At 40.5% G+C, this 25,171-nt stretch overlaps 1 protein-coding gene across 1 annotated transcript in view; it reads left to right on the top strand.

The window, feature by feature from the left end:
- LOC145993940 (MFS-type transporter SLC18B1-like) overlaps positions 1 to 25,171 on the top strand; it is a 114,271-nt gene that overhangs the window by 62,550 nt on the left and 26,550 nt on the right. The window contains exons 5-7 of the mRNA XM_083129903.1: positions 4,603 to 4,671; positions 17,097 to 17,217; positions 23,707 to 23,819. Of these exons, the coding sequence (XP_082986029.1) occupies positions 4,603 to 4,671; positions 17,097 to 17,217; positions 23,707 to 23,819 (303 nt within the window). The remainder of the gene's footprint in view (positions 1 to 4,602; positions 4,672 to 17,096; positions 17,218 to 23,706; positions 23,820 to 25,171) is intronic.

Raw genomic sequence — 25,171 nt, 5'->3', positions numbered from 1 at the left:
CAGGGTTTGCACATTGCTGGCGAAACCATTCACAGAACACTACTCGTGCGGGGAAATCGGATGCTGACAGTGCCTGCACGCGTTGTAAACAGTACGGGCACAACCGGTTGTCACGCAACACTCTCCAGATAGTCATGTGATCAACATTACGTCTGGCTGCTAATTGTCTTGTGCTGACACTCGGTTCACCTTCAACGACATGCAGAATCACCTCCTCCAGTTGTAGTGTCCTCGTCCTTCTCGGCGTCCTCCTGCCACGTGTGGCAGGCGTGAATGTTCCTTGTTCCCTCAGACGACGATGTATTGCCTGCAACATTCTCCTGTCTTGGCACTGTCGTTCTGGATATCTCACGCGGTACAAACGCTGAGCGCGACTACTATTGCCGTCTGCTAACCCATACATGAAATGGGCATCGGCCAATTCTGCATTTGAATACCTGTACATTTGACTGTACCTGCACCCACGTCCGTGATGAACACACAACAACTGACAGTACTTCCTCGATCCTGGTCCGGAAATCATTGACGTAATTTGCATGGCAAGCTCACTACGTCTTCCTGTACGCACGGGACGCCACTTGTGATAAACCGTCGAACTGACGCGTTGAACCTTCCCCTCCTCCGTACGTTCATTCGGGGTGGTTCAACAGAACGTCTGCTTCATTACATGCGGGCTGCGTGTTCTGGTATGGGGTGTTGTATGATGTAGTAGCATACATTGATTGATTGATTGATTTAGTTTATTTTACTTCGCGTTTTGTGCCTCTTGGCTAATTTGCGAAGATGGGGATGAGTGATGAAATGGATGAACGGACATTCACAAACAACCAAGCCCGACCGGGATTCGAACCCGGGACCCTTGGCGTCGCAGCGCGATGTGCTAACCACTTGGCCACAGGGTCGGGCATGTAGTAGCATACGAACTGTAATGTATCAATCAAGCGTTTCCTGACTACGGTGTGTTTCTCGAACCCCCCATGTCACCCGGGGTCAACGCGAGGGCCTTCCCGATGTCGCAGTGGTACCGTCGTTCCCTTGTACCCGGTGGAGGCACATAGTGGTTCGGATCCCACTTGAAACTGTAGGTCCAGTCCCGATTAGCCTTACTGTGCACAAAGTGGACTTAAAACAACTCAATCAATCAAACCGGGGTCAACGCCAATGTCTCCCGCCATGTTTCCCGCCAGTTCAGATGTGAGGTATGTGGCATCTGACAGCTTTTTCGAGATTCCACACTACACCACTTTTGTCTCATACACAGTGTGCAGCGTTTTCGAAAATGCGCTCTAACGCGTCAATGACGCATTTCCGGACCCATGTTCATATAACATTATTTCATCGTCTCCATGTGAGGAATATTTTCCCCAAGTATTGACATATATTTGTTACACCCTGTATATATACATACACACACACACACACACACGCACGCACGCATGCAGGGCCTCCCCTATGGCGCAGTGGTAGCGTCATTGCCTTGTAATCAAGGGGTCCCGGGTTCGATACCCGGTGGAGGCACAAGTGGTTCGGATCCCACTTTAAACTGTAGGTCCAGTCCCGATTAGCCTTACTGTGCATAAAGTGGACTTAAAACACCAACTCAAACCAAACCAAACACACGCATGCACCGACCCTCAACGCAAACAAAACTAAAAGAGTGAGATAAAATGAAATTTCTATTTCCAGACTGACCTTTCATCAAGGCTTTTGTCCCCCCCTAATCAGAGGGTCTGCGCACGACTATGTCAATGATATACTTCGAAATAGATTTCTGTTTCTTTTCAAGAAGTGTAAAGAATGTAATAATGCATATGTACAAACACACAACTTTATCGGGTCCAGCAAGCTCCCCAACAAGCTTCAGGTCAGCTGTGTGCCGGATTTTCAGTTATGAAATATAGCAACCCTAATCATACGAAAAGTTGACCCCCCCCCCCTTACGTGAACTATATATACGCCCATGCTTCGACAGCAACATAGGTGTTAAAGTTGCGTAGAAATTATACATAGTAGAGTATTCCCAGTAAAATTCCAACCCATTTTGACATTCAACATGCTCACATTTCTGTTCGGATCTACGTTGACTCCAAGATGGCGGATTTCGAGGTGGTTGCCATATTGGTAACATATCCTAACAAGTTTCACTTCCCTATTCCATGTGTCGGTATGTTTGATTTGCGTTTCCCTATGCGTGTTCGCAGTGATTTATCCATACCTTAACACCACCAAAATTTCCTCAAATCCCTATAAAATTGCCTACTTCCATGGCGAAGTGGTTAGCACAGTGCGCTAATACGCCAGAGGTTCCCGGTTTGAATTCCGATCTGGGCACAGGTGTTCCTTGCGATTGTACCTTCATCAATTTTACCACATCATCACACATCCTCATCTTCGTCATTAGCCAAAAGAGGCAAAAAAACGACGTAAATTAAACCAACTAAATCAACCAAACCCTCAAAACGTTTTCACAGAAGCTGTAAATTAGCCATTACATCCCCTAAATTCTAGCTTACACCCTCGAAATACAAAATTCTGGACATACGCATGCGTATTTGTTTTAGACAAGGGTTTTCGCACTATACGTTGTGAATTGTATTCAAATTGTGTTCAAATTATAGTTAGGGCGTCCCAGATGGTGTAATGTCAACGCAATTGCCTTGTAATCAAGGGGTCCCTGGTTTGATACCCAGTGGAGAGACACTAGTGGTTCGGAGCCCACTTTAAATTGTAGGTCCAGTTCAGATTAGTTTTTTCTGAGCATAAAAAGGATTTAAATGAACATTACGGAACTTTAACAAATGAGGTCCATGAACCTCAGTGTCAGATAAGCATGTTTCCTGTATTTGTGCCAATGCAAGTACACGAAACCATTTCTCATTCAGAATCTACATGTATAGATTATATCAATCTCTATGAGTCACTTGCTTGTCACGTTCTGTCTCCTCTACACGTGACCAGTGTGTGACCGGATATTATGTAATTAAGTATCCTTAAAACTTGTGGTGTAACATTACTATGTCAATATTGATTTGAAATGGTCATAGGTTTATGACCCTTAAAATAGAAATATTTTCTTAACACTGTTTCCACAATTTATTCCTAGAGGGATCCCTTACGTATGTTACTATTTATTCTACATTTAAAGTAGTAGTAAAACGTTTGTTTCTGTCCGATATAATTTCTTCAAATTATGTTATTTATTAGTACATAGAAATGTTTGTCTTAGTAATATATCATACTGTACAACTATATTCTTGTACACTTTGTTCTGGGTGTTGTAACAATTGTCCAAAAAATAGAATAAATATGAACAATTTCTCGCATTTTCGTGAAGCAGCGACAAACTCAGACTTGCTGATTTATATCATTTGTGTTGTAACATTCGAAATTGCAAACTGATCATTTTGACATTTATAGTTGATACCTAAATTTTAGATTCGTAATGGCGATATCGCAAATTGCAATATTGCGACCATGCAAAGTAAAATTTCCGAACTGAGACACAAAAATGGTGCCTGGTATTCCTGTATTTGCAACACCTTAAGGCAGGCCTTGGTAACTCGTCTTCTTGTGGAAGAGCGCTCTCGTATGCACGTGTGGGCTGCAGATCGAGCAGCGGTGCTGTAGAGTTGTAAGAGGGGCGGAATGGAGGGAGAATTGCAGGAGGCTTCGTCGGTCGCGTGCATGCAGGAGTAAACTTCTCTTATGCACGTGTGGTCTACAGAGGAACAAGAGGTACTGTAGCGTTGTAAGAGGGGAGGAAAGGAGAGAGTGAGCCAGACATGGGGCTTCGTCGGTCGCGTTCTCGTAGTAGGAAACCTCTCGTCACCCGATCCGTGAACAACAGCATAGTAATGATGGCAGAAGAAACAGGAGGTGGTTCCGTAAAAAGAGCGTGCCTTCCCCCGTACTATTTTTAAACTCTCAACACAAGTGGCTCCACCACTCTTGCTTAATGGCCTTGAGGTTCAACGTGCAAGTGGGAAACTCGTAGTGCACGGAGCGCTCCACAAGTGAATGCGAGTTGCTCCTCAAGCCTTACTTATAAAAATATGGCTCATACACATCTCCTCTAGGCCCTATCATTGATAATCAGAGCCGCGAGGGACATCGCAAGTAAAGCAACATATTGAAAAATGTAGGGTCCAACATGTGTTATTGTTATTGTTATTGATTTGGTGTTTTAAGTCCACTTTATGCACAGTAAGGCTAATCGGGACTGGACCTACAGTTTAAAGTTGGATCCAAGTTCCAAATGCCTCCACCGGGTATTGAACCCGGGACCCCTTCATTTCAAGGCGACGACGCTACCACTGCGCCATCGGGGAGGCCGCGAACATGTGTCGTCACGTGAATTTGTGTGTTCGAGAAAATGGAGTGCATTTCCAGCATCTTCTGTAAATATTGTATGATTATTGGTAAGCACGAATTTAAATAAAGTTATCGGTCACAGTCTAAAAGGATTTGAATTAAATTGTCCTTCACTATTTTCATGAAAGACAATTTTGAAATCAGATTTCGGGGACATTTGAATCGTATTGCAGCAAGTCTCTGATTTATATCTTATACAATTGTTTGAATTAATTTATTTTTCAATTACAGGCATCTTTAGAGACATTTTATGGTTTGGGATACATTGCTGGACCAACTATCGGAGGTGTTCTATATGAGGTGAGTACAGTTTGCAATAAAAGTGTAACTATATGTGTGATAAAGAAGTTATCAGGTGAGTTCAAGAAATTTTCTAAGCTTTAAAAGATTAAAATCACTATCATCTTCGTTCACTGAAGGCGAAAGTGATTATTTCCCTAGAAAAGATGTTAACACATCCCGAACTCATATCGTAGATCACTCGAGGAAATCCCTTGTTCATTAATAGTAGAATGAAGGAAATGTTTAATAATATGTGTTTACAAGTGTTCTGCTTCTGCTTTAAAACTTGTCATTACCTTGCAACGTCCTGCCGCTATACACTTCCCTTAGGTGAGTGGCAAAGTTTACAAATGTGTGCTAACTTTACCAGCCGTAGGCACTCTAAATATCTCAAAGCTTGCTGGGTTAGATAAGGTATATACAAAGGGTTTTGTATATGTAAGTTTATTTACACCGTATGTAAATAACAGTTACCACACTTGCACGCACTTTTTTACTTACACCGTGCTATGTGTACCTGTGATCATCATATCACTGAACTCTAGGTCTTGACGAAAAGGGGTGAGGGGTGGGGACCATCCAATTAATTACTTGCAGTTAGACGCCAGGGATAGTAAATGAACCTAATTTATATTTTTTTCAGGTAATCGCCCTCCTTCATCGACGTCACGTGTTTCTTCGAAGGTGGAGGGTGAGAGCTCGTTGAGCTTCCGAAATTTAACTGGAAGCTCACGGTGACCAGTCTGTGCTCCAGGCGACCCAGCAGCAAGGTTCCTGTTGGGCTCTTCTCTCCTCTGGGGTGCAGGCCTAGTTATCCAGGATGTTTGCCAGTCGACATCAGAGAGCCGACTGAGATTCGTGAAAGAAAAAAAAAGAAAGAAAGAAAGATAGAAAAACCCTCCCCAAAGGAGCTCGCGGGGGTGAGTGGCGCCCGACCTAAGTCAACCGGCAACCACGCCACAAGGCTCAGACCTCGCCTGAGACACTTATGCACTCCCCAAGCACATTATAGTCCCATGTCCGGTCTCTTGCCTAGGCGTAATCTTCCCCTCAGAATAGGTCCAGTCAAGCCGGATTTCTCTCTTGGGGAAGCCTTTATTTCATGCAGGCATGCTCTAAAGTCGTTTTCACGTTCAGAAGACACAACGGCGCTTATGGAGAAACCGCACAGTGTTGCCAATACAGCGCTAGCTCATGTCGCCGGGAAATGATGACCTTCCTTCACAATGAAGGTGTTACATATTTTGTATATATAATGATAATTATAAGTAATTATTAATATTATTATACTGTGAACGTTACAGTTACCCTTTTTACAATGATCCATTGCGATCACTACACACGCGAGTGTAATGCACGAATATGACACTTCAGAAATCACTTAAAAAAGTAAAAATCACTGAGCGCTCACACAACTGAAAACACTTTTTCGAGAGAGGGAAAAAGTCTAAACAGACCGAAGCACTCACTCACTCAAGTAAGGGGAACCTGGCACTTGGGTTACATTCAAGTTGCAACCCAAACAAAGAGTTATGGCCCACGTGAACTGATAAGACGTGAATGACTCAAGCAAGGTATGTCATATTTCTATCTTGAAGCCCCATATTTTGTCACGTGTTGGAAAGCCTTTCAAAGGTTAATATGATGTCTATGAATTTATGTGTAAGTTGGAAACTGAAAGGTGGTCTTCATTTCAGTATTAATGTCGACAGTAATGTAAACAAAAACAACGTGTATTTGCGACAGCACTAATGTTGCTCACAACAGCAGCATTGGAAATAATTGTCAATTATTAAATTTAAGTAATTTGAGTTCTATTATAACAAACTGCATGAAGTTCATATTTTTACTGAATGGAAATAAAATAACAACTCGAAAACTTGGTGGTGATTAGCCGGAATGCTGCGGTGAGCCAGCTCAAGATGGCCAGACAACGTCTCCTTACTTCGCGCGCGGTTCGGGTTAAAAAGAAACTCCAAATGCATGGAAGTAATATTTCTGGGAACCTTTGAGTGGTTAAAAAAATAGTTTCATTATTTTCTCCACAACTTTGTCGCTGGAAGTTTTTACTTGGAATTACAGAACAAAAAATGACCAGCGACGACATTTTCTACTGCACGAATATAAAAAATCTCCACATACTTTATTTGAATATTTTTTAATGCAAATATGCTTTAAAATATTGATAAATTCTGAGTACCACCATCACCTATGACAATTAAAAAACAGTGTCAATTTTTTTAATAATGAATGCTTCAATTTTACGGCATGTTTCAACGTTAGGAATGAAAACAATATAAAAATTGTGTTTTCACAGAAAATTTGCGTTTTTAATTTATCTAAAATTATGTAAGAAAGTTACCAGTTTTTTGTGTTCACCATCGTATTCTCTACAAAATTTCCTGCAAAACTGCAGGTACCGATTTTACTTAAACTAAATTTGTAAATCCAGAAATTTCACAACAGCGCGCTCGTATTTCCCATAAGAAAAGCATTGCCCATAAGAGCCCATTGTGTCTTCTGAACGTGAAAACTACTCTAGTATCGAACTACACTTACAGGATATCTGGTATCATGCTTCCTGGTTTATAGTCTTGATAAAGAAGACTTTTACCAGGTGTCGAAATTAGAAAGAGTTGAAAAAACTACAAAAGAGTGAAGGGAAACTCCCGAGTAAAAACCCAACAAGCTGGGAAAAACCTCGACCGCTTCTTGAATTAGCATGAGTTTCATCTAGATTCTAGTGTGCTAGGAACCCCCACGTTAGAAGGGGGAGATTCGCACACCCTATTGGTTCAATCCTAGGAGAGAGGATGATATCGGGATTTTAGGAAAAGGGGTGCAGGTTAAGCCCGAAGGCCATCAGGAATTTTTAAATGTTAGTAGGACCTACAACATTCCGACTGAGAACCGTAATTTTGGACAAAAAGCCGAATCGAAGATTAATTTTGATTAACAGGTCGAAATTAGCCGGATCGAAGATTTAAAAAGACGTCTGTGTAAAAGAAGGAGAAGTCGTTGTCAGGTGAAGTCCGTTGGGAGACATCTCGTATGCTTCTCCGGGCATCGGCGCTTCAGTTTCGGGTCCGGGCGTTGGGCAGCATTGGCTTCTCTTAGCCTAGGGGAAGGCGACTTCTCGCCAGAGACCGACTCGTGCCGGACCCTGGATCGCTAAGGGGTCCCCAGGTTAGGACCCTCGATCTGTGCACAACAGGGATACGGCGATGCACTCCTACCCGGGGGAACCATGCTTGATGTCCATGTGCCTGCCTATACCCCTTACGTCCTTTTCCGAGTCGGGGTAATTATCATCCTAGGATGACACGACAGACGATCGTACGTCCTGGTACGTTAGTCGTGTGTCAAGCTGTGCGCTTGGTTGTCACCGTTAGGTATCCACGCACGCGCTCCCCCACCTCCTAAGTTCGATGTGAGGATCGAAGTGGCCGCCGAAGTCCCACGATGCTCGCCGGCGACTCACACCCGCCGGCTCCTATCCTGCCTGCTGTCTGATTCTGGACTCAGTCATGTTCTCTAGGCAAGCTCTCACTCTTGCCGTGCCAAAGGTTTCTTCCCAAATTTTGATAGAGAGCATGTCCAGCGTCGGCGCTTGGAGCCACCAGTCCATCGACGCCCGACTGAGATCCGTGTATCGGATCTTGGCGGTTTTTCATTTTAGTTGTGAAGTTCCAGCTGGTTAGCTTTGCCTTCTAGCTTTCTTGAATGATGCTTCTCTTGAATTCTCTGTTGGTAAGAAATGTTCTCAGTAGTTGCAGCTGGTGGACAGGGAAGCCCGATCGATGCAGCTTGAAAAGCAGGCCCTCATGCCATACTTTGTCGAACGCATTTTTCACGTCTAGGAACACTCCCAGAGTGGTAGCTTCTCTATTGAAGTTCAAGGTGGTTGGTCATGTATACCACGCGCATCAGCTGTGTTGTCGTGCTGTGTTTTGGCTGGAATCCATGTTGGTAGTCCGGGAGTAGATATTCTTGCAGCGTAAAGTCTCGGAGTCTGTCTGCCAGTAGTCGCTCGAAGACCTTGGAGACGTGGCTGAGTAGGCTGATTGGTCTATAGTGAGCTAGAAAAAGTGCATGTTTTCCCACTTTTTAATATTGGAACTATGATGGCCATCTTCCACTGCTGTGGGAAATAGGCTTGTAGTAACATGGCGTTGAAAATGCGTGTCATGTAGACGAGTAGTTTTCTGGTTCCCTTACGCAAGTCATCCGGGACGATCTGATCTACTCCCGGAGCACGATGAAAGCTGAGATGAGATATGACCCTTGCCACTTGTCTAGGGTTAATGAGCTGCGGGGCAGGTTCTCTTCGGTCTCGTTGTGGAAAGTTGTCTGCCCACTCTTCTATGTCGTCTATCACTTGGTCATCGTACGGCCATGGATTCGGCTAAAGTTGTTCCTGATAGTGAACTACGAGTTCCTCTGCCTGTTGTTTAGGATGAAAGACCATCCCTCTGGTTGTGTGTAAGACTGGTGTGGTCTGCCTTTTCCTTTTTCCCTGCAGGTTGCGAGTGATTTGCCAGAGGGCTGCAGGTTGGCTTCGTGTTTCTTCTAAGATTCGGTCCCACTTCGTTGCCATTGTTACGATGATATGGCGGTGGAGTCTTCTTTGCATTTTGTTCTGCAGACTTCTATTTATGCCTGGCCCATCTTTTGACTTTTATCAGTAGATGAAGTTGTGGGTCGTCTTGGGTGAGTTGAATAGTCGGAGGTTGGAGTGTAGTTTCTGCTCGTTTCGCTTCTAAGATTGCTGCCGTTAACCAGTGTATGGCGATTTCTATATCTTCTGGCGAATGAATGTTGTCGTGTAGGTTGATACGAGCGTTAACTTCTTGGCGGTATGCATTCCAATATTCAATTCAAATTTTCTTTATTAAAGGGCGAGGTTCAGCCTGTGACTGTTACGTTGAGGTCGCTCTCTCGTGAGTAGTTCGTGAAAGAGAGTGAAGCAGATTGGCTCGTGGTCTGAGTTTACAGCTGTAATTACAGATGGTTCAGCTTGAAGTTGCATTCCTTTCGTTTGGACAACATCTATGACGTCTGGCTGGCCTCCGTTTTTAGGAAAGAGAGTAGGGTCCCGTTGAGCTTGGACTACGAAACCTATCGTAGTTGACGATGCAGTGCCAGTCCTGCGTTGTTGGTGTCTGGAGTGCCATTGTGCGTGCTTGGCATTGAGGTCTCCCGCCAGAAGTACTTTTTGGCCTAGATTGAAGATTGATCTGAAGTCTGCTTCTTCTATTCTTGCTGGTGGTCGTGCGTAAGCCGAAAGTATGATGTATCTCGCCTGTTGTGCATAAATTTCCACAGGGAGGGCTTCAAGATGGATGAAATTTGACAGTTGTGTTTGTCTAGCCGGAATACTGGATTTGACTAGTAGCCTATTAGTAGTCCGTCCCTGGGTCCGGTAGTTCTGTCTAGTCTGTAGACTGCGTAGTTGGCGATTTTGTATTGCTGCTGACTGTTGAGATGCATTCCGTTAATTAATATGACGTCCGGATTTTGCTCTATGATAAACTGTCGTGTTAAGAATCTTTGTTGCCATCTTCATCCCATGCAATTATGGAGATCTGGTGTTGCAATCTTGTTTGTCTAAGTTCCGCCATGGAGAAGCATTTCCATGAATACCTCGATGAGTATGGTGACCTTCCCTGGCTCCTCCGGTGCAGGAGCTATTCGCGGAAGGCCGTTTATGATGGCAGGTAGGTATTTTTGAAAAAAGTCGCCTCTGAGGAAAGCGAGGATAGACTGAATATCGGAGTGGAACTCGGTGTCTGTTGATGATGCGGTTGTAGCCGATATCTCCGTAGTATCTGTCTTGTGTGATACCTCTACAATCATGTCGGACTCCTCTGTGGCTGATTTGGAGTTCAGGGGAGTCGTGTTGCTGTACTTCTTAATGGCCTGAAGAGAAGAGCCTCCGCGCTCTTGTTTTTTTGTTTGTTTTTTATTGACCATATTCGGTCAGGACGTCATAATTTTGGGACCTGCATCTTTACTTTATTAGTGCATTGACAGGCGTCATAAACTACAATATTTTACAACAATTATTCAATTATTTCATTACATCGAATAATTTACAATGCTCTTCTGCAACTGTCGCAAGAAGAGTTATTGGACCATGTTCCCTATAAGATTCCCAATACAATACAAGACATAACAATATAAAACACTTATATTCTGTCGACAAGGCGAGCAATAGCTTGCAGCCGTTGGTTGGATGAAGTAGTATTCTTAATCTGCTGCAATCCCTCCAATAATGTGATTAGTGCAGGTAATACGTCGGGTTCGTTCAGTTGTTGTAGCACGTCGAGTAGTTTCGGTGTGGATGACGTGGGAGTAGGGCTTGGACGTCGGTCCCGTCGATTTGGCAGAGCACGGGCAGGTCTCTGCGGCCTAGGTGCAGGCAGTGGATTGATCCGTCGAACAGGTTCATGGCATCTGGGTTCCGATGGGGTTCCCTGGTCGGATGGGGTTGTGGACTTCTTCAATTGAATGGGTCGATCTGGAACACCTCTTCTGTGGTCCAATGGAGCACGTCGTTCCTTCATGACTGCCTGGAATAGGGGACAACCCCTATAACTGGCATAGTGGCACCCTCTGCAATTAGCACAAGTAGGTGGAATTGACTGATCCCTATTAGGGCAATCCTCGAACCGATGATTTTCCGAGCATTTAACACAGCGCGGTCGAGTGAAGCAGTGCCTCTGTCCGTGCCCGATACGTTGGCAGGCGTGCCATTGGAGTATCTGCTGGGCCCTGTACTTTTCAACCCTAGTGTGGGAGTATTCCCAGCATCTTGAGATTAAATATGCGGTAGCTGTCTTGGTTTTTCTTCAAGGTGACCAGTACCAGCGGTAAAGATCGGCGAGTCGAAGTGGAGTTGTCCTGCTCCATACTGTCAGCTTGTTGCTGACGTCGTGTTCTTGTAGTTAAGCGGCTGACGGAGTACACTTGAAAGTCTAGCGACGTCAGCGATTGATGTATTTGATCAAGTCTAATGTCGATTGGCAGATAACGAAGTATCACCTTCAACTTCTCTCCGGCCGATGAGCCGTAGGCATGGTCGATCTTTTGATGCGTGAGGTAATTCCGGACTGCCTGGTCGGACGTATAAATGCGACAGCAACCTCTGCTGTACTTAAAACTGACTTTCTCTTTGAGAAAATGCGAAATCTGGATGGCGATGGATTGGCCGGTCTCACCGAAAATAGTTATGCAAGGTGGCTTGCGGGTCGAAGTGGTGTGTGTTTCCGTCCTCAGGTTAGCCGGAGTCGAATGAGTTGAGTTTCCTCCCCGATGTCATCGGCAGAGGAGTCCGAGAATTCTTCAGCATTTAATGAGCGCTGTCTCGTATCTCTAGGCTTCTTGCTGCTGCTGTTGGCTGCATTCGCTGGAGGCCTCTTTTTGCGAGGAGCCCCGTCGGTAGACGTGACATTTCGTTCTTCCCGAACTAGCAGCAAGGAATCGCACGTCCTTCCCAGACAGGAAGGAAGCCTCGTGTGCGCTCCTTGCGTTGCGTTAACTCTGGTTATAGGTGAGTGTCGGGTCTGGCCTTTGTCTCTTTTTATATAATGAAATTCCATTTTTTTTTCAATGTTGTATTGCATTATTTTTTGAAAGCGTAGATTACGGTTTTTTTTTTTTTTTTTTTTTTTAGGTCTGGTCCTATTATACATCGTCTTATGTGTCACTGTTTTTCCTATGTTTCTTATTATTTCATTCTCATGCTCTTTATTTCTCTCCCATCTCTTTTTCCCAATTCTGTCTATATATTCTTCGAACATTTCGAGACCTAGTTGGGTATGCAAGGTCTTTATTCTTGTTTTCCTGCTCATCCCAGTGATAATTCTTGTTTCTTTATTTTGTACTTTCTGTAGTTTATTTATGTGGTCTTTGGCTGCGTGTTTCCAGGATGTACATCCATATGTCATTGTGGGTCGGATTATCATTTTGTATCAATGTAGTTTAGTTTCTTGCGATATCGCATTCGTCTTAAGTAGCCTGAACATTGCATGCAGTTTGGTCTTTGATCTAATTGCAGCGTCAGCTATTTGCCTCCCAAAAGTTAGTTTGTGATCCAAAATAAGACCTAAATATTTGGCTTCATTTTTCCTTTCGATCTTTTTTCCTTGGATTGTTAGGGTTTCTTCTTTTCTATGGGAGTCTTTGGTGAATGGAATTGCACTGCTTTTATTTGCATTGACTCTAATTTTCCACTTGTTTGTCCATTCATCATATTTTAAGAGCAGTCTTTCCATATATTTATAGGTGAATTTTTGGTTTCTACTTGAAGCAAATAATGCCGTGTCATCTGCATAAAATACGATTGTGCAGTGTTCCGAAGAAGGAATATCGCTGGTGTAGATGGAGTATAAAAGAGGTGAGATTACTGCAACTTGCGGAACTCCTGCCTTAATTGTCATAGTGGATGATAAAACTTTCTTATAATGAACTTGAAAAGTTCTCTCGTCCAGGTAGTCTGCTACAAGTTTTATGTAGGCGTCATTAAATTTAAAATACTTCATCTTAAGGAGGAGTCCTTGGTGCCAAACCCTATCGAATGCTTTTTCGATGTCCAAGAATATTCCTAGGGTATAATGTCTTCGATTAAAGTTGGTCGTGATGATATCTGTGGTTTTCAGTAAAAGATCTTCCGTACTGTGTTTTTCCCTAAATCCAAATTGGGTGTTAGGTATAATCTTCTGTTCATTGCAGTGGTCTTGCAGTCTTTTCATTAAAATTCTCTCGAAAGTTTTGCTGATCTGGGATAGAAGGCTTATCGGTCTATAGTTTTCCAGGTTTGTGGAATTTTTCTTTCCTTTTGGGATCATAGTTACTCTTGCCTTTTTCCAGCTTTTTTGGGAAGTAGCTTAAGAGCATGATTGCGTTAAAGATTTTTGTTAGAAGTACTATTGCTCTTCTTGGTAAATTCTTCAGCATGTCTGGTTTGATTTTGTCTTGTCCTGCTGCTTTGTTACTTTTTAATTTTTTTAAGATTCTTGCGACTTCTTGTGGGGTTGTAAGAGATGGTTTTTCCTTATACTTTTCCGTTTTTATTGTCCTTAAATTTTCTTCTGCTTCCCTAGTTGTTTCCGTATTATCCAAATCTTCATTTATTTTAAATTGTTCTTCTAGTTTTTTCGCGAATTTTTCAGCAATTTCGTCTTCTTCCATGATTTGGCCATTCTTGTCTTTAATTGCGGAATTCAGTTCATCCGTATTCTGGTATTCTTTTAGGATTACCCAGAAATTGCTGTCTAGTGGTGCAACTCCTTTGAATTTCTCATCCCATTGCTTTTCATTTGTTTTGATTATTCTATCTTTCACTTTCTTCTTGAGAATATTCCATAAGGTTTTGTACTTTTTATTTCTGGAGTTATTCCATTTCTTCCTGTACCATTTTTTTATTTTAATCAGCATGCTTAGGACTTTGTCCTCGTTTTCTGTGGATTTTTGACTTTTTTCTTCTCTGGAACTAAGTTTGAAAGCTGTATTCATTTCATTTGTTAAAGATTCTACAGCATTTTCAATATCTTCTTGTGTTTCTAGCTTTTTCTTTAGATCTGTTCTTTCATGGATTCTTTTTTGATATTGTTTCCAATCCGTATGGATTATTTTTGGGCGATTTGTAGTAATTTTTTTTAGGCTAGCTGGTATTTGAAATATGATTGGTAGGTGGTCAGAATCTAGTTCGTGCAGTACTCGTGGTTCGTTGCATAGATATTCGTTTTTGGATACTATTATGTCTATCACGTCCGGTTCTCCGCCACATTTTGGATATAGAGTAGGTTTTTGGTGCAATTGCTATGACCGGTAATTCAGATATGGTATTATAAAGCTTTCTGCCTGCTTCGTTGGGGTTCTTAGAATTCCAATGTTTGTGTTTTGCATTAATGTCTCCTGCTAAAATTATATTTTTCCCCAAATCGAAGATCTTTTTGATGTCTCCTTCTTCCATCGTTCTGCTTGGCGATCTATAACCAGCTATAAGGATAATTTCTCTGTCTTTTGTTTTTAAAATTATTGCTGTAGCTTCTAAGGTTTGGAAAGTAGGGAGGTCTATTTTTGTAGCCTTTAGTTCTTTCTTAATTAATATCATTGTGCCTCCTTTTGCACTACTTATTCTGTCATCTCTGAAAATTACGTAGTTCCTTATACTAAAAGATATTTTGGGTTTTAGGTGGGATTCGTTGACTAATGCAATGTCTATCTTGTTTTCTGTTAAGAATTTGGTGAAAATTCATTTTTGCTCCTTAATTCCGTCTGCGTTCCATGCAATTATCTTCAGTTGTCTATTGATTACTTTTTCAGAAGCACCCATCATCTATCATTTCAGAAATTACTTCTATTGCTGCAGTTATTTTAGAAATATTGTCTTTTTTATCTTTAAGTTTTTTCATTCCTCTCTTCAGGTGATTTAGTATCTTGATTTTGTTGGCGTATGAAGGTCTCGTTCCTTTTTGTTTTTCCACTATCTCTTTTGTTTGCTTGTTTTTTATAAAGGGTTTATTTTTGTTTGCAAGATTTTCTTCAAATTCCTCTTCTTCTTCACTAGTACAACTGCTACTTCCTGTGGTGGAGACGGTATTTGATAATCTGTCCTGTACTTTATTTGTAATGTTTCGGGCATCTCTCTTCTGATTTTCTTTCTTTTGATAGTTTTGGAAGTATACACATCCCCTGTAGTTGGCTGGGTGTTTTTCATTACAATTGGCACATTTTGGAGATTCATCTACTTTTAGCTGGCAGTTTGCGGCAATATGGTAGTCTCCGCATTTTACACATCTAGTTGATGCGTTGCAGTTGTCCTGATTGTGCCCAATCCTTTGGCAGTTCCTACATTGCATTGCTCCAATTGATCGGTATTGTTCTATTTTGCATGGGAATTCATAAATGTTTCTGACCTCGTATATTTTTGCCACATTTTCTGTTCTTTTTAACCATACTTGGAATAATGGATGGTATATTTTTTCTTGCGTTTGTTTGTTTTTCCTGTACATTTGATTTACTGCTTCTACGGTAAAACCCTTGTCCTGTAAGGCTTCCACAATGTCGTCTTTTATTGCGTCGATTGGTAGAAATCGTATAACAACTTTTAAAGGTCTGTTGTTTCTTTGCAATCCAAGTGCATATTCGTACCCAGTTTGGTCACAAAATGCTCTTATTTTTTCTAGATCTTCATTGCTGTTCGTTTGTAATCTCAAATATTCTTTGGTTTGGAAAACTTGCGGTTTATCTTTCAGCGTTCTTCCTATTGATTTAACGAAGTTGTATCTTTCAGTAATTCTGTATATGAATATTGGTTGAGGTTTCCTTAGGTTTCTCTCTTGATTGTACGTTTGTTGTGTCTTTCTGCGCTCCTTGTCGTGATCTCGCTGCTTATATACTCTGGGAATGGCAGCCCAGGAGTGTGGTGAAAATCTAAACTACGCTTACGTCACATATCCTCAGCGTTGCAAACCCACTCGACTTGTTGAAGAGTCACTAGTACCTCGCACAGTGAATTAAATTAAAATGATGATAACCAAGGGACAAGCCTCACCCCATATGCCTCAGCAGAGGTAGATGATCATCCAACCAGCTACTGGGTGACGTGTGTCAGCACGACGAACCCCCAGCAGTTGTAGGTATTCCATGACCGGGTTACTACACATTCGTAGCTCCCCAATTTCCTCACGATGGTGGGTGGCTACCGGTCCTACACACAGGCCGAAATTTGTTAGGCTTCCCCCTAGTAGTGCATGTCCCCAAGCTCGAACCCAAAGCCTACAGAGAAGAAATTGAATAACCGTGTGCAATCAATTGAGTCTCTGCCAAGTGTGTGTATAATCATGAAAAGAAAATCTGTACATAGTGAAAGCAGAGACGCAATCTTTAACGTTGTTGACGAAGCAAGATAGGAAAGTTATATATCTGGCAAAACACTGGCACAAGAGAAGGGGAGGATTGAAGAAATGACTGCCCACTTTAGATCGAGAGTTGGCTGCAGTGTTTCTCTTTTTGGTAGGACTGTGTGCAGAGATAATGATGGGTTTACAGAAGACTCCAATCGATTTCCACGGCGGAGTGCTTAGCACAGCGCGCTACGACGCCAGAGGTCCTGAGTTCGAATCCCGACCTGTGCATGGTTATTCTTTGTGAGTGTCCCGTCATCAATTCATCATATCATCAATCACACTCATCGTCGCGATTACTTAAAGTGGCAGTACCTGTATATCAAAGTATAACACACTTGCTTTCAAAGAAAACTATCTTAAGAATCAAATCCAAATGACAGGACACTCTTTGGTCAAGCAGTACATGCATGAACAGTTTAGGAAAGTTAATAGTAATAATTACAAACATACTTGATAACACGTTCTGCGATTATTGTGCGGTAGAGGTATTGTTATTGTGAATATCTAAAGATTCATCTTTCTTTCTAGGTAGGTGGCTACATGGTTCCCTTCATGGTCATGGGCGGATCTCTTATCTTCGTTGGAGTTCTCACCTACTTGATCCTCCCTGCTCAGAGCCAGTCGCCAGGAGAAGGACTCGGCACGCAAGGTACGCAACAATGTGATCTCCTTAGATTAGAACATAAGCAGTACTTGGGTATGATGTGACAAATAGCACAGTAACCGGTTATGATTTCTCGGTATTTCAAATCTGCTACCAGAACGTTCGCGGACTTAGAACTAAAACAAATGAATTTTACAAGAGCTTGCTTTCGAACAACTATAGTGCAATATTGATAACAGAAAGTTGGTTAACCGAATCGCACATGGACAGTGAACTTTTTGATGATCGTTATGTGGTTTATAGGTCCGATCGAAACGCAATAACAACAGGAAAAGAAAAAGGGGGAGGGGTAGCTGTAGCGATAAAATGTAAATTTAAGAGTGTGTTAGTCGACTCTCCGCGTTTGGATCCAAACATAGACTGCATCCTCGTTAAAGTGTTAATTCAAGGCATTGGGATGTTGTATATTTGTGTAGTGTACATAGCACCAGGTAGCAACTGCAATACTTACTGCGAATTCTTTAGGTTCATAGAAATGCACTGTCAACCTGGTAAAGTTAAACTCCTCTTGGCCGGCGACTTTAATCTCCCTGACATAACTGATTCCAATTATGACTTAACGACTTCGACTGGACCTTATTTAGAATTGCACAATTTCATAAACTTCTCTGACTTAATAAGCCTAAATGACGTAAGGAATAATAACGGAAAGACACTCGATTTGATTTTGACAAATGGACAGGGAATAACAGTGACACGGAGCAGACAGCCACTAGTTCCTGAAGACACACACCATCCCTCGCTGCTAGTAGATATTAATCATGTCAAAGAAACCCGCTATAAAACTTGTCGTAATCTACAGTACAATTTCAGTAAGGCCGACTTTCCATCTATCTATCACAAATTGCTTAACACGAACTGCGATGTATTGAAAACAAATAATGACGTTGATCAGGCTACAGACGTGTTTTATGAAATTATATATAAAATATTCGATGAATGTGTCCCCTTAAAGAAAAGCCGCAAAAGACAGTACCCGTGTTGGTTTACGAGCAGCATTATTAAAAGTATAAGTAGGAAACATTACCACCACAAGAAGTGGAAAAAACAGGCGGGAGACTTTCGATACCACTACAATAAATTTAGCGAATTTCGAACAATAGTTAGTAAGGAAATTATTGATGCATACAATAGTTATGTTGCCAATTCGGAAATAAATATTGCAAAAGATAGCACCCAGTTTTGGTCGTTTGTTGCAAATAAACGTAAGAAAAGCAACAAAGATCCTGTACTGTTCAAGGATAAAGTGTTGTCAGACCAACGTTCAGTAGTCGAAGCTTTTGCACAGCATTTTCAGTCGGTGTATAAAAAAGATCCCCCTAGATACGACATGAAAGTATTGCCTAACCATAAACAATATGAAACTTTGGATAATCTTAATATTACAGAGATAGCAATTGAAGACATAGAAAAAGCCATTAAAAATTTAAAACCTAAGAAATCAGCCGGACCGGACAAGATACCTCCCTATGTAGTCAAAGGTTGCAGTGATGTGTTGAAATACCCATTGTATCTAATTTTCAATTTAATTCTTGCAAAGCACAAATTCCCTGAAAAATGGAAAGCCACGGCAATTTGTCCACTTCCCAAAACCAATAACACTAATGACGTACAAGACTACCGACCAATAAGTATACTATCAGCCCCAGCAAAAATATTCGAAAAAATCATGCACTGTTACATATTTACTCACGTAAAACCTGTAATATCATCGTTTCAGCATGGCTTTGTACCACGTAGATCAGTGTTGACCAATCTCTCCGATATTACCAATTTTATAAGTTCAACCTTGGAAGAAGGAGGTCAAGTTGACGCAATATATACAGACTTCTGCAAAGCATTCGACTTGGTTAACCACGATATCTTATTAAGTAAATTAGCATGCTTCAATATTTCTGAACCACTGCGCCAATTGTTCGCTTCCTATTTGCAGAACCGTAAGCAGTACGTGACGTATAAAGGCCACACATCTTCAAAGATAAGAGTCACCTCTGGAGTACCCCAGGGGTCTAACCTTGGGCCACTTCTTTTCACGTTACTTATTAACGATTTGCCTGATTCATTTGAAAATTCACACAAATTGCTTTTCGCAGATGACCTGAAATTCTACAGGAAAATAAGCAAACAAGATGATAGTGTTCAACTTCAAAATGATATTACAAATTTAGAAACGTGGACAATAAACAATGATTTAACACTAAATATCAATAAATGCCATTTTGTATCATATACTCGAAAGAAAAACCCAGTTGAATTTCAGTATCAAATATACAACCATACTCTAGCAAGAAATTTTTTAGTCAAGGATTTAGGGGTTATTTTTGATTCAAATCTTACTTTTAATAAACACGTAGAACAAATAATTAGTGAAGCGTTCAAGAGCCTTGGGTTCATTCTTAGAATGGGGAGGGATTTCAAGAATATAGAGACACTAAAAGTTTTGTATTATTCGTATGTAAGACCAAAACTCGAATATGCATCTGTTATATGGAATACAGACACAGCAAAGTACAGCGAAGCAATTGAAAGAGTCCAATCACGATTTCTAAGATTTTTAAAATACAAATTTCAGAAAGTTTACCCCACATTTGAACACTACGACAACCTAATATATGAAAGTCGGTTTACAAAGCTGTGTCATAGAAGAACGTTACAGGAAATAGTATTCTTGTGGAAGTTGTTAAATAACGAGGTAGATGCTGAACATCTACTCTGCCAGATAAATGTTCGAATCCCGTCGTCGAAAACTAGACTCAAGAACGAAGTTTTTCTTATAAAGAAGGCTAGATCGGAAATTAAAAAGAAATCTCCATTGTGGAGAATGTGCACCAGTTACAATAAATTGCTAATCAAGAATAACACCATTGACATCTTTTCTATGAGCCTAAGGGACCTCAGTAAAGCCACTATTAACACAATAACCTAAGCTTAAACACATAATTTCCTAATGAAATAATATGTGATCAAGTGTGTGTGTGTATATATATATGTAGGAAATAATTTTAATGTATTTTATGTAGGTGTGTGTGTGTGTGTATATATATATATATATATACACATATTACAGAAATATATGTAATTGTATTCACTATGTATCCTTCACATGGGCTCTGTAATTAGGTATGTACCTGTTGAGTTCGATAAATAAATAAATAAATAAATAAATAAATATACAGCTTGACCGTGATAAGAATGTCGTTGTGGCAGTGGCGGCGATTGGGTTCCAAAACTGAGGGCGCAAGGACAGTTTACTTTCCCTTGGTAGATAAGGTTTAGCATAGCGTGGGAGCAAAAGTTGCAAAACGTTGGGGCGGGCAATTGCCCCTCCTGCCCCGCTAATCGCCGCCAGACCTAACATCAGCCTCATCTTCTGGAACACTCTGTACACGGCAGTTTAATACCTGTATGTGAAAGTGTGACACAATTGTTTTTAGAGGAAACTGTCATGAGAATTAATGGTGCTTTAAAGTAGTTAGTCTGCAGGAGTAAGTGTATGCGCCTATCTCCGATTGATTGATTGATACATTTGGTTTATTGCACTTTGGGCTAATCGCGAAGATGAGGATGAGTGATGATATGATGATATTGGTGACGACACACTCACAAAGAACACCCATGCCCAAACCGGTATTCGAACCCAGAACCCCTGACACCGTAGCGCTCTGTGCTAACCACTCCACCACGGAGACCGGCTGTCCCATATGCGTAACCTGGGAGGGGCAAGGAGGGCACTCGCCCACCCAAAATTTTCAGGTTTATTAAATTAACCTTATGGGACATGAAGTCCAAGTTCTATCCCACACCCCCAAATTAGCCCAAAATTACGCCCCACGTCACAGGTGGTCTCACAGTAGTCTTATCGCTAAGGAAGACTAAAAAAAGGAGAAATGTAGGAATATGATACATGGAAGTTGTAAACCTAGGTAATAGTGAGACAACCTAACATTACATTATTAAATTATTCTTTTTGGCACAATAAGCGAGCATATTGTAAGAACTTTAAAAACTTCTTGTTTTTTTTTTAATTCGTGTAACAAAAAATACGAATTCCTCGTAATCAGTGTGGATAAGTTGCGTATTCTGAACATTAGACCTGGTTTACCGGAATAATTCTTATTTATTGCATATATTTATTATATTCCCTATATAGAGCATGGAAGGCAATAAAATACCAATGCATACATGAAATAAAAATAGAAACGGAAGCCTAACAACTTCAAATTTTCCGATAATATCTATATCTCCCATTTTACCTTAAATCAGAAATAGATTTCTCTGCCCAAAGGGAAATTTCCATTCATGTAGCAACACTGCATCTTACAAGCGCGGAACAGAAAGCAGGAAGCTGATTTTAATAGTTTGCGTAATATACAGGGTGGCTCAATAAGTCACTTAACACCCAACACCCTCAGTACAAGGCCACTGCGGCATGGAATTTGAAATTGGCGATGACCAATCGTTATCTGGCCAAGGAGGAACCACATTGACGCCACCCACACGGTCGGCGGCCATCTTGATGTCCTCCATCTTGAATTCAACTTCAGAATTTTAAATGGGAAGGGGGTCGTGCGACATATCAAAATGGGCTAGAATTTCACGAGAAATGCAATGGTGAAGGTTTTTTCGACGTATCTTTAACCATTAAAAAGTTATGACTGAATTCTTGTACCAATTTGCTCCTTTTCGAGGTGTTAGAAAAATGCCTTAACATTTGTTTAGCGCTTCGGTAATGCATCGACATCAAAGTGACGTCTATGGAGAGACGTTCGCATGACATTGCACATTATTTTAATCGGATACATCCATGAAGAGCTGTGCATTATGAATGGTTGTCGCGAACAATTTACAGTGTGACGCTTCCATTGAATTAAAAGTCCTTCACAGTGACAAGGCTAATGTTTATGTTCATAAGGAAGTTTATAAACAGAATATGTGACCCTTGTCATCTGATAACTAACTTCGGACAAAAACTGGTTCATAACGTTCCCATAAGTGTTCTGGTGTTCTTCCCTATTGAAAATATCTGTAAAAAGTACCTTCTTGCATAAGCAAGGATGAAAAAACTGTTTATTTAACAAATCCAAGTAGCCATAAGCATTTAAGGTTCCGTTGATGGAAAATTGACTAACCAATCGTGTTCCACACAGCACGCCACACCATTAACTTACCAACACTAACCATTCAGCTTTGATCTGTCGAAAATGGGTTATCAGATAAAAATCAACGAATATTCTGTTTATGAACTTCCTTATGAACATAAACATTATCCTTGTCACTGTGAAGGACTTTTAATTCAATGGAAGCGCCACACTGTAAATTGTTCGCGACAACCATTCATAATGCACAGCTCTTCATGGATGTATCCGATTAAAATAATGTGCAATGGCATGCGAACGTCTCTCCATAGACGTCACTTTGATCTCGATGCATTACCGAAGCGCTAAACAAATTTTAAGGCATTTTTCTAACACCTCGAAAAGGAGCAAATTGGTACAAGAATAAAGTCATAAAGTTTTACTGGTTGAAGATACGTCGAAAAAACCTTCACCATTGCATTTCTCGTGAAATTCTAGCCCATTTTGATATGTGGCACGACCCCCTTCCAACTTAAAATTCTGAAGTTGAATTCAAGATGGCGGACATCAAGATGGCTACCGACCGTGTGGGTGGCGTCAATGTGGTTCCCCCTTGGCCTGATAACGATTGGTCATCACCATTTCCATGTTGCGCGCTACAGTGGCCTTGTACTGGGGGTGTTAAGTTACTTATTGAGCCACCCTGTATAATGAGCAATTACCCACATATTAAAGCTAATAAAAATACATGATAAAAGTTGGTTTACTGGAGGTGTCCTACGTTGTAATATTGAGAATACGCCACTGGTGTGGATTCACTTAACAACATATTTATATCAATAGGTTAGGTGCTTGGAATCTGTCCACTAAAATGTTCCCCACTAGAGATTTTCTTTTTTTACCTGTTGGATTGAGTTTGATACCCGGTAGAAGCACATAGTGGTTCAGCAGATCCCACTTTAAACTGTAGGTCCACTCCCGATTACCCTATCTCAAACTTCTGGGTTTGCATATTTAGAAGATGTTACCATAATCATAGTATTAATACTTAAAGAGCATTTATGATTTATCTTTTCAATTCATTTTTTCTCACGTGCCTTACATGCAAAGTTCCAGACAAGTTATGTTTTAATGTATTTCTTCTGACATAAATTCTACACGAACATCAAAACGACTCAAATTTACTATCTACTTAATTATTTATACCCAAGTACAATGTTTCCTTACTTTTAAAATAATATATTTATTCATCACCTTTCAGTGTATGATTGATAAGTATAGAGTTTTAGTAATCACTAAATGGTTAACAATTTATAAATATGACAGCATTATATTTAAATATTATAAAGTGATAACGTATTGTACTAATATAACTAAAATTGTTGTTATTTCTCGACAGGAATAATGCAAGCGCTACGAGTGCCATCTGTATTCCTGGCCTCGTTCACAATTGTAGCAACTTCCATCAGTGTAGGATACTATGCAGCTACGCTGGAACCACATCTTAGGAGAGTAAGTGTTACCAGATATTTCAACTCTAAGCAGTGTTTAAATGAAATTTCACAGTTAGAAGGTTTTCCATCCTAGGACATTTCAGTAATTTCATGGTTGTCTATTTATTTATATAAAGGTGCTGATTGAAGTGTCTTTATCTTTACCTGATGAACAATCATTGTTATATAAATATTATAAATGCAGTTGTACCCTGATTTTGAGACTGGTAATGTGAGCCTCCATCTAGAGACTGAAATGGACCGGAACAGCGTTCCAGTTCGTAAATATCAGGGACCTTCCCGTTCCGTCTTGTCAGAAGTGGCAACAAACCGTTCCGGCTCGTTTAATATATATATATATATATATATATATATATATATATATATATATATATATATATATATATATTTTATAGCATTCATGATTCATGGAAGCTGGTCCGAACTAGGGGCCTTTACCTTTTCGTTCATTGTGGTTCTCGTTTTAACTTATTTGTTAATTTTTATTAATTTTGTCTTGTGTTGTCGATTCAATATTCTGCCAGAAGTATGCTCCTTCACAAGATCTTTACACAAATTTGGATTCTCTTCTTATGGTCATTTTTCTTTTCACACTTTCGTCTTTTATTGGATTCGTAGTGTTTTTTCAGCGTCGCAAAAGTTTTTTCTTTCTTTTATTTGGTACTCATTTGAGATCGACAAATGAAAGAAATTAATCAGAATATTTTGCTTAATATTCTGTCTGTCTACCAACGCTGGGCCAGTTTTTCGATTCCACCCCTGAAGAAATAAGCTAATTTGGGGTTACAGAGGTAGTCGAGTCAAGTTTGAAGAGAAAAGTTCAACTACATCAATATCCAATGAAATTTACAATATTGGAGTGACTGAATACTGTATATAAAAAATGTTGTTTCAACAGAAGGTATAGGCGTGGGGTGGTGGTTAGAGTTCTCGACTGAACATCTAGAGGTCCCGAGGTTCGAGTCTCTTTACGAGGTGTTCTTTTCTTTAAATTCTCCTTTTATTAAATAATGGCATTGTAACATTATTTGTAATAGCAGTGTAAAGTGGCTACATTGTTCTGCATCTGGAATTTACTAAAAATAAATTAAACATATAAATGAATTGACACATGTTCAAAGGGATATTTTCACGTATAAGATCCTGAATTATGATACTCTAACGATAATTGTGTACTGCTTCAAAGACATTGACAAATATTAATGAATTAACTATTTATATTTGTGGTAATTCAGGACATACTAATTTTACCTAATTTCCCACTCGAGTTCAGTGCAAGGATACCTCCGCAAATATCGAATGAAAAGTTTTCATCATGTGGAATTCTCCATTAAATATTTGCGCCAATTC

This window comes from Lepisma saccharinum, chromosome 10, assembly GCF_977018435.1.
Source record: "Lepisma saccharinum chromosome 10, izLepSacc3.1, whole genome shotgun sequence".
NCBI classification, from domain to species: domain Eukaryota; kingdom Metazoa; phylum Arthropoda; class Insecta; order Zygentoma; family Lepismatidae; genus Lepisma; species Lepisma saccharinum.
Note: the sequence above shows the minus strand (reverse complement) of the source record. Positions and strands in the feature narration are given on the sequence as shown.